This window comes from Oryzias melastigma, linkage group LG1 (genome assembly GCF_002922805.2).
Source record: "Oryzias melastigma strain HK-1 linkage group LG1, ASM292280v2, whole genome shotgun sequence".
In the NCBI taxonomy this organism is placed as follows: Eukaryota; Metazoa; Chordata; class Actinopteri; order Beloniformes; family Adrianichthyidae; genus Oryzias; species Oryzias melastigma.
The window spans coordinates 24872795-24891406 of record NC_050512.1 but is presented as its reverse complement, the minus strand read 5'-3'; the positions used below and the strand labels follow the sequence as shown (position 1 = coordinate 24891406).

At 41.8% G+C, this 18612-nt stretch overlaps 1 protein-coding gene across 2 annotated transcripts in view; it reads left to right on the top strand.

The window, feature by feature from the left end:
* Positions 1-1194: 1194 nt before the first annotated feature.
* Positions 1195-18612, top strand: part of krt222 (keratin 222) — a 27546-nt gene continuing 10128 nt past the window's right edge. The window contains exons 1-5 of one of the 2 annotated variants that reach the window (XM_024289381.2): positions 1195-1487; positions 7304-7507; positions 12326-12408; positions 14015-14168; positions 16551-16841. In XM_024289381.2, coding sequence (XP_024145149.1) covers positions 1482-1487; positions 7304-7507; positions 12326-12408; positions 14015-14168; positions 16551-16841 — 738 coding nt within the window. In that variant the 5' untranslated portion in view covers positions 1195-1481. Of the gene's footprint in view, positions 1488-6810; positions 7121-7303; positions 7508-12325; positions 12409-14014; positions 14169-16550; positions 16842-18612 lie in introns of those variants that run through there. The other variant, XM_024289382.2, reaches the window with a different exon arrangement.

Here is an 18612-nt window from a genome sequence, read left to right as displayed (position 1 = left end):
GTTCTGAAGATAAAAACTAAAAATATTTATTAAAAACTGTACAAACAAATCATTCCAACGCCATAAAACGTGGTCTGTTTTTGCCAATTTAGTGAGAATTGATGAACGTTAGTTTTTCACAGAAATTTCTTGTTTTGCAGCTAACCCTTCTTCAGTAATTGCTGTTCACCTGGATCAGGTGTGTTGAACCAATTAGAAAGTGGGCTCATTCAGTCCAGCTAATCAGCATCTACTGGTGTGGCGTTGGTTGCAAAACAAGCAGGACTCACGAGGATCAGGGTTGGAGATGCATGTAACCCCTTTGGGCTGACCGGCTGCACACGTGTTTGCAGGACTTCAGTTAAGCAGAATTAACTACTGTGGTAATAAAACCCAAAATAAGTGATGTCTTTGGACCGGGGTGTCAAACAAATCCAAAACACACCTTAGGAAAAACTCTTGTTGAACACACTAAAACTACATTATTAAAGATTTAAAACATTAAAAACTGAACTTTTTAACATAACTATGAATAAAAATAGGCAGAAATGTTTTTTTTTTTTTTTAAAGAGCTATAGATCCTATAACTGATCTCTCTTTCTCCATAATTTTAGTGTTGCTTTAATATGTTACTAACACAAAATAACATTGGACCATTAATGACAGTAAAATAAAATGATCGTTTGTTGAGGCCGCTGAAGAAGTCAGACATGTTCAGGTAAATGATTTGGAACCTGCTCTTGTGATGCTAACCGCTGGCGTCAGCAGGAAGACGGCCGCAGGCGAGAACCTATTATTATAATGATTTAAATTTTTGTTAAACGATCTCTATGCAAATTCTGCTCGTGAGACAAGATTTACCTGAACTCAACCTTCACGACCAAGTCTGGCTTGGAGTTTATAGTGAGATAATCCACTCTATTAGTGAGGAATTAGGTCACAAAGGCTTTCAATTCAGTTCTGAAGTCAGAGCGACGTGTTTCAACAAAAAGCCGCCTGAATGGAGTTTGTTTCCTAATGCTTTAAAAACGGATCAAAGCCACTGTGAGCTACTTTCACTCCAGCACGCTCAGTGAGAGTTCCTCTTTGTGGAGAACGAGGATCAAAGCACCTTAGTGCCCCCCCCTTTGCCAGATCTAAGGCGGAGGAATGTGAAGTCACTCAGGTCAGGCTGCTGAACCCATAATCAGAGGCTGATTGCTTTTGTTTTCCACTCTCCTGTAAGTGCACACCACCACCCTCCAGTGAGGCCTCCACCTCCACATTTGACTAACAAGTCAGCTCGTGCTCGGACCTCGTACAGCACTCCTGTGAGCGTCAGGAGACATCTGATGGAGCAGCACGCCGCGCAGAAACAGGCTCTGTGGCATTCTCACTTTACAGCAGAAATCATCTGTCCCAGACGCCGGCAGCAACGCCCTCAGCTGCTCGCCGCTCTCAGGATTTGAAGCAGCTGAACGCTGTTCTCACCAGCCGTCCTTCCCGGAGGGCGTGGGAGTGTGATGACAGTAAGTGGCACAGCAGTCCCGTCAGCTGTGTTTGCTTGGCTGACTTGCTTTGTGTTTCTGCTTAATTAACAACCATCGCACCATTAGAAACTAATAAGGGGACAATTTCTGCTTTCTGTTGGTTTTACCTCGGCTCATCGGACCATATGTCATGCCAAGATGCGTTTCCCTGCCAGAATTAGTTTCCCCTGTTGCTGGCATAATACCGGCAAGTGATGAGCAGATTTAAAATACTTCAGAAGGTTCGCCTTCACAAGGAACTTGTCTAGACCGAGGCAGACTGCATGAAAAAACCCCACATCCTGTCTTTCTCTTACACTTGTTTACTCAGAGGAGGAGTCATTAGATAAACACATTCACTTCCATCCAGTCTTTGCAAACTCTCAAAAGTGGCTCTTTGTGGACCGAGTCTGTAAACAGGAGAAGATTTGGAGCTTAAATAAAGGAATTTGATGTTTCAGATCAACATTTACTAAGGAAGGTCTCTATTATTCTGGTCTTATGCAGTCAAGTGAAAGCCAGGTTGCATTATGGTCCAGACGGGGATTTAGACCAGAGGTTTGAGACTTGCATTAGTTTTATTTAGAAAGCACTAATCAGGGTCATCCCAAAGAATTCCACGCTGAAAGAAAGTAAACATCAAAGCTCACAAAGACTTTTAGATTAGTCTGATAAAACCAATTGATCTCATCCTGGAAAATCCGGATTTAGCCTGAAACCAGGAATATTAAGACAAACGACTTTCCATGAATGGATGGACGGAAAAAAACTCCAGATCGGAGCTGACTCACACCAGGAAATCCATCCCGACTGCGCATGCCAGAGCGTGGTCGCCGTCCTAGTCTGGGTTCACCTGTAGGTTAAAACTCAAACTTCTACAAACAATCTGTGCTTTAGTGTGAGGGCGTGCAATGAGCTCTGCCACAAATCAGTCGCTACCTTTGCAAATCAGTGAAAGCTGTGGTGACCCCTGAGGGGATATGCCAAAAGGTGACCAAACGAAGAAGTGCAGGTCATTCAAATAAAATATTTTGTTGGCATTCTGGTTGGCAAACATTCTTAAAGGGTAACCAAACAGGGCAGTTGGAGGCTGATTCCATTTGAAAAATGGCAAAAAGGGGCGGAGCTAGTGGAGACAGACTGAGCAGCAGAGGTGTGGTTTAGATTTATGATTGTCCGCTAGGTTATGTAGCATATTATGGGTCTTCATAATGTAGAGTAGGTTGTCTTTGTTATGTTCAATTAAGAGACAAAACATATGGAGAAACCAAAGCTAATGTCTACATTTTCATTTTTTTGGGTAAAACATGTAGAAGCAAAAGTTAAAGTTTCATTAGTTGTCACGCAGCCAGATATGTGAAATTTGTTCTCCGCATTGGACCCAAATTAAAGCCTCGTTTCCACTGATCGGCCCGGTACGGTCGGTTTTGGCAAGCAGTGGTACGGTAATAGTAGTACCAACTCAATATTTTAAATGCTGTTTCCATGGTAACCACTCAAACTTAAATCAATAGTTTAGGTGAACAACATCTTCTAAATTGACCCAAATAGGCACAGCATCCCTCCATCCATCCATCCTTTTGGGGTAAAGGTTGCTGGAGTTTATCCCACCCATATGTGGGATAGACTTCAGCAGCCTTTTGGCTTCAAAACGTTGCTGGAGCCTATCACAGTTACTTTTGGGATAAGTTCGAGCAGCCTTTTTGGGTCACAGCACTACTGGAGCCTATCCTAACAGTACCAGGGATAGGCAGCAGAGTTGAGACCCCAAAAGGCTGCTGGAGCCTATCCCAGGTCCTGTTGGACAAAAACGAGATTCACCTTGGACAGGTCGCATTCACGCATTCACACCTAAGGGACAATTTAGGGTCACTAATCAACATTTGAAACTTGTTTTAGGACTGAGGGAGGAAATTTAAGTTCCAGGAAAAAAAAACAAGCATGCAGAAACTCCTAGATGGGATTTGAACCAGGGCCATGGTGCTGAGTGTTAACCACTACATCACTGTGAAGGCCCCACATAAAACATAAAATGAAAAAATTTCTTTTATTACCAAACTTGGACACCTTGGCTCTGAACAGCTTCCTCTCAAAGTTCTGTGAACTTTGCTTTGCTTTCACAGTGTTAGAAAGGTGGTGATGTCACTGAACAGTGATGGCTGTGTGGCCGTGTGGTCAAAGAAGGATTTCTTTAAAGCTCAGCGTCAACCTAGAATTCAAAATTTAGGTTGGAGAGATTTCGCACTGTGTTTGCGTGTCAGTAATGTGTCATTGTGACGTCTGTATTTAATCCAAAAAAATCTTACCAAACAATATTTGGACAATATAGCAGAGCTGCAGCTCTTGACTGTTTTTGTTTGCCTTTTCTAACCTGTTTGGGGAACTTCAACATTCAGACAGTAAATATTTCATGATGCAACAAGACATAAGACCTAAAAATAGCCTAATTATTTTTATTTGAATAAATTGAACTGTGAGATAGTTTTATACAAAAAAATCCCAACAGGGAAAGATTTTCTGATCCTCTTAAATAGTAATGAAGCTGAAACTTGACGGACTTCCAGTTTGTCTCAGATGATGCAGAAATTCCTCTTCCTTAAGGAATGTCATGTAAATAAAATATGCAATTGCTGTGCACAGTCTATCATGAAGTGTTTGTAAGGCTTATGTTAGTTGCTCTTAGTCATAACGTACGGGCGACGCTGTCAGGCCCTAACGCCGCACTCTAGTCATTAGTGAGATGTGTGCACTGGCTCCTTACTGATCCCACATGAATGTGAAAATGCCATACGCCCACCTGAAGAGGCATTTGTGACTGTTGACTGTATAAAAGAACTGGACTTACTGGTCCCTCCCCCTTGTGTTTCAAGCAGGAAGTATCCACCGATTTCAAAAAGTCAAAATCCCACTTCTTTTGAAAAACAAACTGCTATTGCTCAATGTACTGTTGTAATGGGATTATATAAGTTTGCTTCTTCCCACTCCTTTTCAAGCAATCAATCAAACTCTACTGACTTTAGTTAATTATCACAAAAATTGAATTGACCAAATGTGACATAAGTGAGTTTTTTTTGTTTTCTCTTTTATAATCAATGCATTTAATTGTTTCTGTTATGAGTTTGAAATAATTGTGTTTTGTCCTGTATTTTTTCAATCTATGCTTGAAATAAACCAATCAATCAAAGTTTGATTGACAGGTTTTGCGTAGCCCGCTTCAAATGGAATGGGTGTGGACTATATAGTATATAGAGATGGACAAAGTTCCTGTGACGTCCCCCATAGAAAATCCTTTACCTACGGTTCCGACAAAATGAAGTGAATTCATTCACCATGTTTCTGCGATACGGACGTCGCCATATTAGAACCAGATGACAGCAGTTGTCATAGAAACAATGGCTCAAGCGACTCAGATCGATCACTTACCGTTGTCGTCTGTCACCAGATGGTGGTGTCCATATCCTGAACAAATTCATTTCACTGGAGCCAGAAGAGGGTGACACTTGCTCAGTTCAGTTCTTTTATACAGTCAGTGGTTGTGATTGAGGCTTTACTCACCAATTTCAACCAAGTTTACATCGAGGAATGGAGTCCAGCTAAAGTGTTTGACTCTCATGACAAAGATCATCTGTTTACCCAATTCATGAGGAACGTCACTTTGTTCACTCATTCATTTTTATCTTCTCTAGCGGAAGATACAATGATGTAACTGTATATTCCTGCATCAAACAGGAAAACAAAGGTTTGTGGTCGAGGAAGAAGAAAGGAATACATTCTCACGGTTGTTTCTTTGTTCAACTCTAATTTAAAGCATCACTTAACTTATTTGTACACTGACCAGTCAAGGTAATTTGTGCATTTTTTTTTTTGTTTGTACTACATGTTACTAACAAGTCCTCTAGACCATGGGTGCCCAAAGTGAGGCCAAATTTGGCCCACCAAAGGTTAGTTTCTGGCCCACCAAGTCATGGCTCCAGAAGCCACGGAGTGTTTTGTTAAAACCTCTTACCTGTTTCCCATTGATTCTCAATGGTGTTCCAAAACTCTACGGCTGTAATATACTTTCAGCCTCCAGGTGGTGCTGTTAGCACTTCCTTTGCCTGTGGCTATGGATGAAACAACCCACAACAGAGTCACCAATCAATACCCCTGGGCTTTTTTTGTGTCAGAAACTCCCAAGAGCCTTTACGGTCACTTCTGATTCTTTTAACAGCCTTTTTCCGCTAGCTAAGATGGAGCGACAAGAGTATTAGCAAACAGACAAAAGAGCAGCTCCACATCTCTCATTAGGATCCCAGTTTGCTGTTTTCATTGGAAGAAAGTTTGTTTTAGCTTGCTCTTGTTTTTCAATTAAAAACTGCCAGCGAGGCCTTGCTGTTAAAGGTTTCAAAGACAAATGTTATTTACTTTTTATTCTTACTAATGTGTGTTAACTTAATAAATACAGAATTAAAAAAATGAAACCATATTCTTTACTTTCTCTTTTTATTCTATGACATCCAAAAAAGTTGTATTTGGCCCAAGGATCAGGATTCCAATTAGAATTTTGCCCTTTGAGCGTAAACGTTTGGACACCCCTGATCCAGACAGAAGAGAATTCAAAGGCTGGACCTGAACACGTTTCCTTTCAATGAACTCAAGCAACTTTTAGATTAAAGCCAAATCACAGTTTTCATTAAAAAAAAATCATGGTAAATATTTCAGGACCTGCCTAGTTTTTATCAAAATGCAGGAAACTGTTCACCCAGCCTAAACATGATTGAAAGGAAAAAAAAAAACTGAACAAAGATGACAAAGATGAACATGACAAAACCTCAAACTGATGAGAGAAACAACAGGATGGACCTGACAATGACGAGCTGAAAACCCTTAAAACAGGGAGGGGGCACCTACAGAAACAGAAAGAGCTGAGTCACCGTTGACCTGAATCAGTCATACATGGGGGGTGTGAAGAGAACACAAAATGATCAACCAAAAAGGCACCAATTCCTAAAACATTTTCCTAAAATAGTAGCAGGATCTTGTCAGATCAGCTGGTTAAACCCTGTGGATCACCTGACCTCATGGTTCCTCTACATCCTGTTGTTGCAAAGATGTGGAAAAAAGAGGCAATAGTGAGGTAATAAAAATAAAAGTGAATGCAGTAAAGAATCACCTAATTTTGTGAGTTAATTGTGAGTTAAACATACTTTTTGATGTTATAACCAAAGAAATATGAAACTCCAACTGTAATTTTCGGCCCAGACTCAAACTCTATTATCCACAGGCAGCCTGTGACTGAATAAGAGATGTTGGCCACAGATTAATTACAGTTTCCGAGTCCTCTCATTAGAGCGGTACTCTGTGTGACTGCACAGCGCCGGTCACCGTCAACATTCCCCGCACAGCTTGTGTCGCTGCCTGTTTGAAAGCGGCTCAGTAATCCTGGATCAGAGAGCACAAAGGGCCTCTGGGTGATGTAAGCGCTGCGTCCAGTGTTTACCCCCTCTCCCTGATCACCCACATGCCGCCTGGGGGGCGATGGGGGACGCTCATCCCCGTTCGGGACAGCCAGAGCTCCTCTGCTCTGCTGTGGAGGGATGTGGCCCTGGCGAGGAATCTGAGAGACTTTCCCTGTGAGGGCCACGTCGCTTCAGGTGAGTGAGGCTGGGTAAACATTTACCTTATAAACGCCTTTGTCAGCATGTGAGCTCAGGCAGGTTGTTTGCTGTGAGAGTTGGAACCTCAGATTACGGTGACCGTGTTTTGGCTCTGCCGGCTGAGTCCTGCGGGTCGTGCGGGGCTGAAAACATTACGTGTTTGCTCTCTGTGTACCTCAGCTCTCCATGGACGCGCTGCAGGACTCCAGCCGGACCATGCTGGGGCTGAACGCCCGGCTCAAGGGCTTCATGGAGCAGGTCAACAGACTTCAGGAGGCCAACCGCTGGCTGGAGGCGCAGATAGCCGACTGGAGCATCAGGAGCGCTTCCCGGAGTCAGGACTGGGTCCAGCAAGAAGAGATCGTCAAAGAACTCCGAGCTCAGGTGAGAACATCGTCTGGAATAATAAAAGCGGGAAAATTACAGGAGAGATCTGATACAAAAGGCTTTCCAGAAAATGATAGCCACCTTGAATACACCTTAAATTAAAGGCTAAACTTCTTTGATATCCGCTTAATAAAAGGATCATCTGACATCTTTACCCTCATAAAGTACCTGCTGGAACCTGAGCTTAGAGTTTATGGTATTTGAGGCCGTAAACGGCGTTACCGCTTTATGACACCAGAGTGGGTACTGGAAAAAAAAGGGCATTCAAAGGGAAAATATGAGTCAAGTAGACTGGGGTGCCGAAAAGGGGTGTAAAGGTGGCTGATTCTAGGGGCCCACAAAGGCCCCTTATGCATATTTGTGTTAGGGGCCCCATAAAAATTATGTTCATGGGGCCCAAAATCCCTAGCGGCGCCCCTGCATTTAAAGTAGTAGCAGCACATGAGGAGAACTTGTTGTGCGGGATGATGAGCATCAGTCAAACTGCGGCGTTCACACGCAGACGGAATGCGGAAATCTCCGCCTCCGAGGCCGCCATGCAACTGGGACCCAGTGATCTCATATGACTCGGCAGTTTTCCTTCCCTCTCAACTGTCACTTTCTGTATGCAAGCCTGAGTAAGCACAAGAGAAAAACGTCTTTTATTCCCGCAACCCGGTTGTCATGACCACAAAAGCAAACTCGCTCCATTTTTTTTATTGTCTGCTGATCCAGAGCTTTCGTGACAGGTTAAGAGGATTGTCCGCTTATTGCCGCTCTGATCTCACTCTGAATCACTCACCTTTATTAATATCATAAGAGGTTAATGATACGTGGCTTAAATGTCTGGATTATTCCACTTAATCTTTGGCTTTCACTCAGTGAGGGTGTGTTGCATTCTGAAAGGCCGGAATCGCATGAAAAACAAAGAAAATGCAGGGTGCGTGAACATTTTTAAGTGTCACAACAAGGAATATTTTCTTTGCATGCACACTGGGATTCCTTCATGTTTCATTTTAGCAGTTTTTATGGCAGTAATCTTAATTATTTCTGATAAATATTTCCTAAATCTCTGGATTAAAAGTGCTGCTTAAACTCTGCATGGGGATGTTTTTACCTGCAGAGTTTGTTTGTTCAGATGGAGTACTTTATATGGTGGGTAAAAAAACCTCTAGTGTGGCTGAAAGCATGGTTCACTTGCAGATGAAGTCTGGTGCCAACAGTCTGAACACAGATGGAGGATCTAGTAGATCAAATAAAATGACACTGGCTATTTCCAATAAAAACAACACAAAAAAGGTTTGTTAAATCATTTGTGGGTAAATGGGGCTTAGAATAGAATAGAATAGAATAGAATAGAATAGAATAGAAATGCTTTATTCATCCCAAGATAGAAATTAGGCTGTTGCAGCTTAAGACATTTACAGAAGACATTAAGATATAAAGATAAGCAATATTTACAAAAGATAAGAAGGAATGATACAATAAAAACAAAAATTGAGACAGTAATGAACATCGGTCATGTAAAAAGTCAGTTGGTGTGTTAGTGATGAAGTGAAGACAATTTTTCAATAGATAATGTAATAGAGGAATTGGGGGTTTTTTTGTTTGTTTTTTGCTTTTGTGCCTTTTTTCTCCTGGTCAGACCTCATTTTGAGCAGAACTGACACCAGTCAAATGCTGTTGAACTCTAGGGACATTTAAAGGCCTTTTGGATGCACTCAGTGGTAAAAGAGACCAAATCAAACAAGATTTGCATTTTCATTTCCTACTCATTGTCTCGAGCCATTGACCTTCTTCCAGCAGGCTCAAAAGTTCCGTTCCTTTGGCTGCAGTGTAGCTTCGTTCCATTTTCAGCTTCGTGAACAGAGCCGGCTAACGGACTACGATCAGAACAGGGACTCTGACACGTTCCAGATCTGAAGTAAACATGCTGTGGTGTGATTCTCAAAGGCTATTACGTCAGTTACAGGTTGTGTCATGATTCAAATGCTCAGAACTTCTTTACTAACCCACATCGTGGACGTACACAAAGAATGTCGGGCTGTGAAACATAGACTGTGAGTCATTCTTCCACACCCTTACAAACCCTTCTTTCCATTCATTGGTGGATGGCAATCCAATGGAAACCCACACTCCCATCTCCTATACAAATGTGACGCATCTACTCATGTCCAAATTGTTTGCGGAAATATTTAGCATTAAAGAAGTTTGACTTGGACTTCAGCTGAAAACGTTTTAGTCTTGGACTTGTAGAGACACTAGTTAAGCTGTACTTCAGTAGTTTTCACACGTGACTGAAGACAAAGATCTTCAGGTGTGCTGATTCTCCCTCAATCCATCTGGAGGTTGTTCCTCTGATTTCTTTTTGCTAAAAAAGTCATTATGAAACAAAAATATGAACCTTTTAGAGCTCTATAAATCAGAAAATCATTTACAATGGACGATTGGTCTTTGACATCATCCAGAACTGTCTAATTATTAAAAATAAAGCCTGAAGTGGGATAATCATACTGACTGGAGGTGACTCTTCCCTCCTAAACAATCTCCTGCTTCAAGGTTAACCGAGTTTTGTTTGATTTCACCCACAGAAACACCCCCCTGTCAATCAAAATATGCCTCTAAAAATGCAGAATATCAGGATTTCACGAAGTTAGAAAGAAAAGCAAAACTTATCAAAAAGACTATTAAAACCAGGCTGTCTCTACATTTGCTTTTGGTTTACAATTTCACACATTAAGATGAGAAAGAATGTAGTTGAGTTAGGAAACTTCTAAGAAAGAATGTCCCTAAATTAAAATGTACTTGAGTAGGAACGCATCAGTAAGAATGTACTAAAGAAAGAATGTACCACAATAGTGAGATGATACCTGATTAAGAACCTCGTGCCTGAGAAAAAAGTACAGAAAAATGAGGTACCCAAATGAAAAGGCGCCAGTGTGAGAATGTACATGAGCACAAATGTAATCTATGAGAACTTAAAATATACCAGAGTACTAGTGTGTAACAATCCATTCTTTAAACCTGCTTTACCCCCAATTTGGGGTCATGGTGCTGCTGGAGCCTATCCAGCTACTGCAGGGCGAGGGTGGCGTAGATGCTGGACAGAGTGCCAAACTATGACAGGGTTTGAGTAAAAATATGATCACGTAATCATGTAAAAAGTTAGAATGTACCCGAGCAAGAAGGTACCTGAGTGAGAATGTACTAGTAATCAAACAAAGGTGGAGTTCTTTTGGAAAACCAGACACGTTGTAAATCAAATCTGTGTCCAGGAAATGGCTGTTTGTATCTTCACTGTGAGTAAATGAATCCTAAAATCTAGAGACTTTGAGAAGATTTCAGGCAATGTGGAGTGTATGATGATGAGAAAAATTATATAAAATGACCTCAAAAAGCACCAAGAAGTAATTGAAGACAGAGTGTTGGAAAGCTTTTCAGTGACCACCAATGAGTCTTAGTCTGAATGCCGTGTGGGAGGAGCTACCGCTAATATTTTTCTGGACTTCATTAGTTCCCACATCATGGAAAAACATGGATGATGATAGGGAGTATCTACAGAAGCGCATCCATGGTCCGGCAGAGCCCAGACACAGTGGCAAGCATGTCACCGTGTCTGGGCTCTGCCGGACCATGGATGGTGGGGCTCGCCAGCTCTCCTAATCCTGGGTGGCGGTGCTCGCTAGCTCTGCCGGACCCTGGTTATGGCGCTCGCTAGCTCTTCCAGAGCCTGGGTGGCGGCGCTCGCTAGCTCTGCCAGACCCTGGGTTATGGCGCTCGCTATCTCTTCCGGACCCTGGGTTATGGCGCTCGCTATCTCTTCCGAACCCTGGGTTATAGCGCTCGCTATCTCTTCCGGACCCTGGGTTATAGCGCTCGCTATCTCTTCCGAACCCTGGGTTGGGGCTCTCGCTATCTCTTCCGGACCCTGGGTTATAGCGCTCGCTATCTCTTCCGGACCCTGGGTTATAGCGCTCGCTATCTCTTCCGGACCCTGGGTTAGGGCGCTCGTTAGCTCTGCCAGACCCTGGGTGGAGGGGCTGTCAGTCCCCGGGCATAACAGGCTCAATCGGTCCAGCTCCGTGTTCTCTGTGACAGGCTGGTGACCTGTCCAGGATGTATCCCGCCTTCGCCCATCAGTAACCGGGACAGGGCCTGGCAACCCTGTGGCCCCAGTGGGTAAAAAGAAAATTGATGAAATTTTAGGATGAAAACATTCACATCAAGGAGCCATACTGGATTTTTTGATCAAGTCACTAAAAGCTGAGTCCCTGATTGGTTGACTTCAGTTTTCTGAAATCTTGACGTGACATGTCTGCTGCTCAAATGGTGCTGCTGCCAAACTGACGTGGCGTACCCAACCCCCAAATGGCGCCGCAGGACCTCAGATCGCGTCTGTACATTGACTTAACATTGAAACTCTGTGGCGTAAATCACGTCTGGTGTGAATGCAGCATAACGATGGCAAAGAAAGACTCTGGTTGTCCCTTTACCTTATATGAAACTTAGAGGGTTTGGAGGATGATGGATGGATTCGTGAAAGAAGAGTGGTCCGACACTCCAGTCTACAACAAGTTTCAGGAAGTGATTTATTGTAGTTTCTTTATCTCAGTCTCAGGGTTTATCCATGGCACACAACAATTATAAATGCATATAAACCAAAAAACTTTTGTAATTACAGCAATTCCATACCAAAATTGTGTATTTTCTGGAATCCTTTGGTGTAAATACATTTCTTGTTATCACTGAAGTGATGAATTTTCCATTCCTGCTTTGTATGTTTGATTTAAAAACAGCAGAGGTGTGACAGACGATGAATGTGCTGTTTCTGGTCAGGTTGGTAAACTGCTAATGGAGAACGCCCGGCTGGCGTTGGAGTCGGACAGCATGAGATCCAGAGCGGCGGTGATCCAAGCCAGGTCAGCTGGATTCCTCTTTTGTCTTCCTGACAGTTCCTTTTTCCCGTCTGTCTGATGAGACACTGACCTCTACACAGGAAATCCAAAGTGATCTTATAATGTGGCACGTTTGCTTTATTGACAAACGTCTGCTTGACTTTGTGCTCTTCCAGTGACTCAGACAGTCAGAGCGCAGATCCAGACGGGGCTTTGTGCATCGTTGGCACTTTCGCCTCTGTATTGATGCAGAGCCCCCTCCCCCGGACAAACACCCCATTCCATCAGTAACCCATTCAGGACGATGGTGACGACTGTTCTTTTTTTAGCACCGACTGACTCACTCTGGACCGTTGAGGATCATCGACTTTCTCTGTAACTGGAGCAGACCCTCTCAATATCAGGAGGAAAACCTGACATTAAAGACCCACTCCAATGGAAATTGTGTTTTTGGTATTTTTAATATGTTTGTGTGGCCTTTTTTTCTCACAATGGAGGACATATATGAAGAAAATTAAGCATTTCTGAGTATTTCCTTATTCAAATCATTGTGAATCAGGAGTAGATTTAAAAAATTCCATCGGAAAAAGATTGTAAGTTTGACTTAGAGTCTACAACGGCAAACTACAAGCTCCATGCTCTGCTCCATTCTAATTCATTCACTTGTATGTCTTTGTTTTCCTCATCCAAGCTGGGATCTGGCTCATAACTGTAGGTCTGCGTAGATCCAATATTGCTCGCCATTTTTGTTGCACCGCTAATGTTGTGTTAAGGTTGTGAGGGGCTGTACGCTAGCATGTAAACAGATGGTTGGGGGAAGTTGAAACAGGCTTACTCCATGCTAACAGCCCCGTCCACAATTTGTGAGATGAATTTCTTCAGAACTCCTGCCGCTCTGCAGAAACTATGTCCTCGAAAACTACATTTTTTAAAATTTTCCCTAAAAATTAAAAGAACACTGGGAACTTTTTTTGGTAATATATCAAATGATCGAAGTGGGACTTTAAATCATATTTTATTATTTTATGCTAATTATTAGGAAAAAATTAAATATTGTATAAAACGTGTGCAATTCATTTTGAAGATGCTTATATAGTAACAAAAATGAAGCCAAAGATTTGTCTTTACACACAAACGTATGGGGTTTGTTCATTTGAAACATTAACAAACATTTGAAACATTCAAAAATGAATATAATTTAGCGCTTCACTATCACTACTTTACCTTTGGTGACTGCTGTATTTGGTTTGAGCTTAAAAGTCTTCTTCTTTAACAATCTGGTTTTGGTTTTAGTGGAACAGAACAACTCTTTATCTGTTAGTGTTGACCTGTGCTGTCTAAACTCTGCATAATCTTAGTGATAAATAGCTATATCATCAGCAAACAATCGCCATCTTTTTTCAAAACTGCTTTTAGTTGATGTTGCTAAGGAGCGGTTCTGTTTTAGTGAAACCAGGAAGATCATTTCTTTTACGTCAGCATTTTTCTTGCTCCTTTTGTGCAAAAATAAAAACTTTGAAATTTTGTTGCAAATTGACTTGTTCTCAATAATTGGGTTTTCAAAATGAACTGACTTTTTTTTAAATGAATGGAAGCCATTTAAAGCTGATTCACCTTTACCTCCCCACAGGTGTGAGATAGAGGAGAGGAACACCAGGCGTCTTGAGCGACAGGTGGCGCTGCTTCGGGAGTCTAAGAGGAAGGCGGATCAGAGCGCCATGATGCTGCAGGCGGACTGTCAGCGATCCATGATGGAGCTGCAGGAGATGCACCGGGAGTTTGAGGTTCTTCCTGTCTGCTTTTTGCACCAGTTTGTCTGAGCGTAACTTCTCCAATTGAAGTTGTGTCTGGATCTCATGAGAATGTGGAGTTATAAAAAGCAGGTCTCAATGAGATGGTAGCTTTGGTTTGTGTATGCCTTTCCCTGCAAATCATCATTAGTAAAGCACATTAAAACAGGTGCGGGGTTTATCGTAGCTTTGTTTCTCCCAAAACACTGACAGAGTTGTGTCTTAAAAGAATCTCAGAATGTTCTCAATTTAGTTTTCCTGAGTCACCACAAAGCTTCAGGGTTGGGTCTAATTTGACTGCAAGAATGGCTAAAAATTTAAGAAAAAAGTAAAAAAAAAAAATTATTGCATTTTTGAGTATTTTTTCTGTGTGTTTCGCAATTGTTTTACTACATTTTTTTAAATCAGTTTAATTCGTTTGTTTGTTTTTACCCAATATTTTTTTTACAATCAAATTATTTATGTATCAAAACAAATAAATTGCACATTTAAGTAACACATTTAGTAGTATGTTATTAAATATGCATTAAGTGTGTATGTAACTTTGCAAACAGACATCCTTCGTGTAAAAGTTGTGCGTTGATAATAACTCCTGGAACTTTTCAACTTATTTAAAAGCTTTTTTATAACTTTCAGGGTGAGTCTTAGTTTGTAAAGCATCAATTCTAACTAAAACTAAGTTAATATCACAGATTTGAGCTTTTTTTTTTTCACAGTTTCGTGAGTTTAAAAAGGCCACAATCCACAGAGATACTATTGATTCTATTGTGTTGCAAACCCCCCAAAATTGTACCACATTTATTTATTCACTTATCTCCTCACTTGAATGGACAAAAACCCCAAACATCACATAGTTCCAACAGCTGCCTGTCTGGAAACAGTATTGCCCCACGATGAGTTCTGACCCAAAAAATGTCCCACTCCAATTACATTTTGTTTTATTGTAAAATCCTTCCTAGTGGTCTTTTAATTATGATTTTTTTTTTAGCCAACATCAAAAAGCATGTAGTTTTTAAGAAACATTTTCTGCAGAGCTGCAGGAGTTCATGAGAAATTTACTTTTGTTTTTTTTTGCGTGAATATTAGCCTCGCTAATCCCCCAGCATTCCTTTCTCCTGCTAATGACAATTACCCCACAAGCCTGAGCTAACATTAGCCTAGCAAAAAAAGCGTTGAGCAATATCGACGCTATCCACTCATACAGTTTTGAGCGAGACTGCAGCTCAGATGAGAAAAATTGAGACATTAATGAATCTGTTTGTCTGCAAGTGGAAGATTTAGAATTGGAGCAAAGAGGGAAGACTTTGGCCGTCCACGGCTGGCAGTTACTGCATCACAAACATGAGCTTTTTCAGGGATCATCTGCTCCTGATCCATCACGATTTGAATAAAGAAATACTCAGAAATTTAGTTTTAATCTTAAATTCTTTTATATATGGCCTCGATCATGAGAAAAAGTCAACAAGAATATGTTCAAAACACAATTTTCATTGGAGTGGGCCTTAAAGTAAAGACTTTTTCTTAGCCCACATGCATTCTCAGTGTACTGAACTGCACCAGGGTTCATTTGCAAGTGCAAACACACTCAGATCTCTGTTTGATCTGCATCCGAGTTCGTTGGATAGTCCACTTTATTCAGCAGTTGTGAAGACCAAATAAACTCTGGTCTATCTGAGAACGTTCACTTACGTGAACTCTGGCGCAGTTCACTTCAATAGGATTGCAGACTGGTGCGTAAATAGCTTGTTGACAAAGTACAGCTGCCTATTTACCATTTGGACAAGCAAATCTTTTTTATGTAACTTTCCCTTCCACACCTTTAATGGTCTAAGGTAAAAGGTGTAACCAAGTCTTACTAATCCTCCACTTCAGCTGTTAATCAAATTGATTTTAAAAATATTCTTAAATCAGAAACATTTAGTGAAATGTTTACTTTAAACCCACGAAGGCATGAAAACACACTCAAATGTTAGTTTGTTGAATCAACAGAGTATCGGCAGATTCTCTCTGTACATATCAAACATGGCGTGCAGCTGTGAGTCATTCCCAGTTACTTTCCTGGTGTCAAACTCATGATCCCGGGATCGTGTCTGCCCTCTGGACGACCCGACGTGCGTGTAATCATGACAGCAGCAAATAAAGCTGTTATTATGTGAGACGTCTGATGAGTGACCTGTTCCACCCAGACACTCATGTAATGACAGGGTGCCTGTGCCCCCCACCTCCTGTTCACACACATGTAGTTCTGCATCTCTTTGGTCTCTGCATTGCACCTCCTCCTGCCCTCCTCCCTCACCTCTCTGTCTTGTATTCCTTCTTTTGCTCTGCTTGCACCCCCTCCCTCCCCGTCCCTGCGTCTGGTTGGCTGTTTTGCAGGCGGCCCGGGCTCTGCAGCTGCAGCGGGCCGGCTCCTGCGATGCTCTGTTAGCAACGGCCGCATCACCTTCTTCATCTGCAGCAGGAGGAGGAGGAGGAGGAGGAGCTGAGCAGGACGATGGCACAGGGATGGAGCTTAGCCAGCTCCTCGACCGGATCAGAGCGCAGTGCGACCACAGCAGACCACCCCCGGGCCTGGGAGCTGCCCCGCATCCACCGGCCGGCTTGGTGGGGCCTAACCGTCCCCGAGCTGCAGCAGCTTCCAGGAGCCAAAGAGGAGCTCTCAGCGAGGTGCGCATCCCTCCTTCCACACCTTTACTCTGTGCATGCTGTCCTGAGTCTGTGCCAGCAGGACACACCCTGAACTCGGGGCCAAACCAGCGGCAGTCTGCGCTTTGATCCTTAACCATAGAAAAATACTCAAACTCCGACTCTTCCCCTCATTTCAGCTCCATTTTCAAGTTTGTGAATACCTCAGCTAATGCTCCAACAACATGACTTTTATGGTCTGTCAGCCACAGGAATCCCTGCGTTAAACCTGCTGAATGATGTCTGCTCCATCTCCATCCTGCTGCAATACAGAAACAGCCGAGGTCGCCCAGAATTCACAGGGAAATGCTGCCAAATGTGACGTGAAAGCTCAAAAACAGATGACCTTTAGATGAAATCACAGGCCAACATGTTCAGTAAAAGCTCTATGTGTCATATAAGTGTATACTTATGTGACATAATTTAAACATTACTTCACTTTTAAAGCTAAAAGCACATAGAGCTGCAACTTTAGTTAAATATTTACTCAGTACTTTGGTTAGTTGATGTTGTTCATAGAATGAAATGGTTGATAAACATCTAATTACTTTTGGGTCAATTCTATTAATAATTTTAAGTTAGTTTATTTATAAATTACTATTTTGTGAACCATTTATTGCTTATTGGAATGTACAAAAAGGGTTTCTAGGATTGATCTCCTTAAAGCTAACTTTGCTACCAAAAAAAAAACTACAAGGAGTTTTAGTTGTTAATGCTAATGTGTAGCATGCTAATGTGTAGCATGCTAATGTGCACCATTGACTGTATATGATAATTGGACTGAGTGAGTGTGACATCACCCTGAGAAAATGGTTCACTTGCTGCTTAAAACCAAATAAAATAAATTCAGTCAACATTTTTTTCGTGACATGGGAGCCGCCATCTTGGAGCCAGATGATGTCAGTACGCAATAATTGGTCTGAGTCAACGTTTATATGACAACCATTCCCTCCAATCAGGAGTGAGCTTGTTGGAAGACCACTCCCCTGCCACTTGAAAGCTCAGTCCAGTTGTCATATACAGTCTATGGTGGCAATTTTTTCGTGATATGGACGACGTTTGTGAGAACTTATTCTTCACAGTCGGTCTGAGTCAAAGTTTCTATGGCAACCATTCTCACCAATCAGGAGTGAGCTTGTTGGAAGTCCACACCCCTTCCACTGAAAGCGGCTCGGGAGAATCTGTTAATCTAATGTTAGAAGTGGGGGTCAGTGGGAACCACATGCTTTTATTGAGGCATCTGATTGGTCAGTTTGTAATTTCAAAAACTTAAGACTGAGAAAAAGATATAAAAAAAAAATGAGCATGAATGTGCTAAAAAAACGGCATCAGAGCAAACACAGTAAGTAATAGCTGTTTAATTCTCTATAGAAGTCTATGGTGTTTTGGGTTCTTGGAACCAGTTGGTACTTCCTGTTTGGAATGTGAGGTGGGAGGAGTCTAGTTCCAGTGTTGCCAGATTGCGTCGTCGTCCAATTGGACGGCTTTGAGTCTGACTTTGTGGGCAAAAACTGCTTTTGGTTTGAAGGTTTCTTCCTTAATTCTCAACCAGTCCTTTGTTGAAACATCACAACATGTACAATAATCTATAAATGTGATTTAAATGTATGATTCTAATCACTTTTATGTCAACACATCTCAAATACAAACCCAGCTTCCTCCTAATACTAAGTCTTTATTCATATCAGGAATTTCATGGTCTCATAGTTTTCCCAAATCAAACGACTTTAATTCTTCCTGCATGAAGACAATG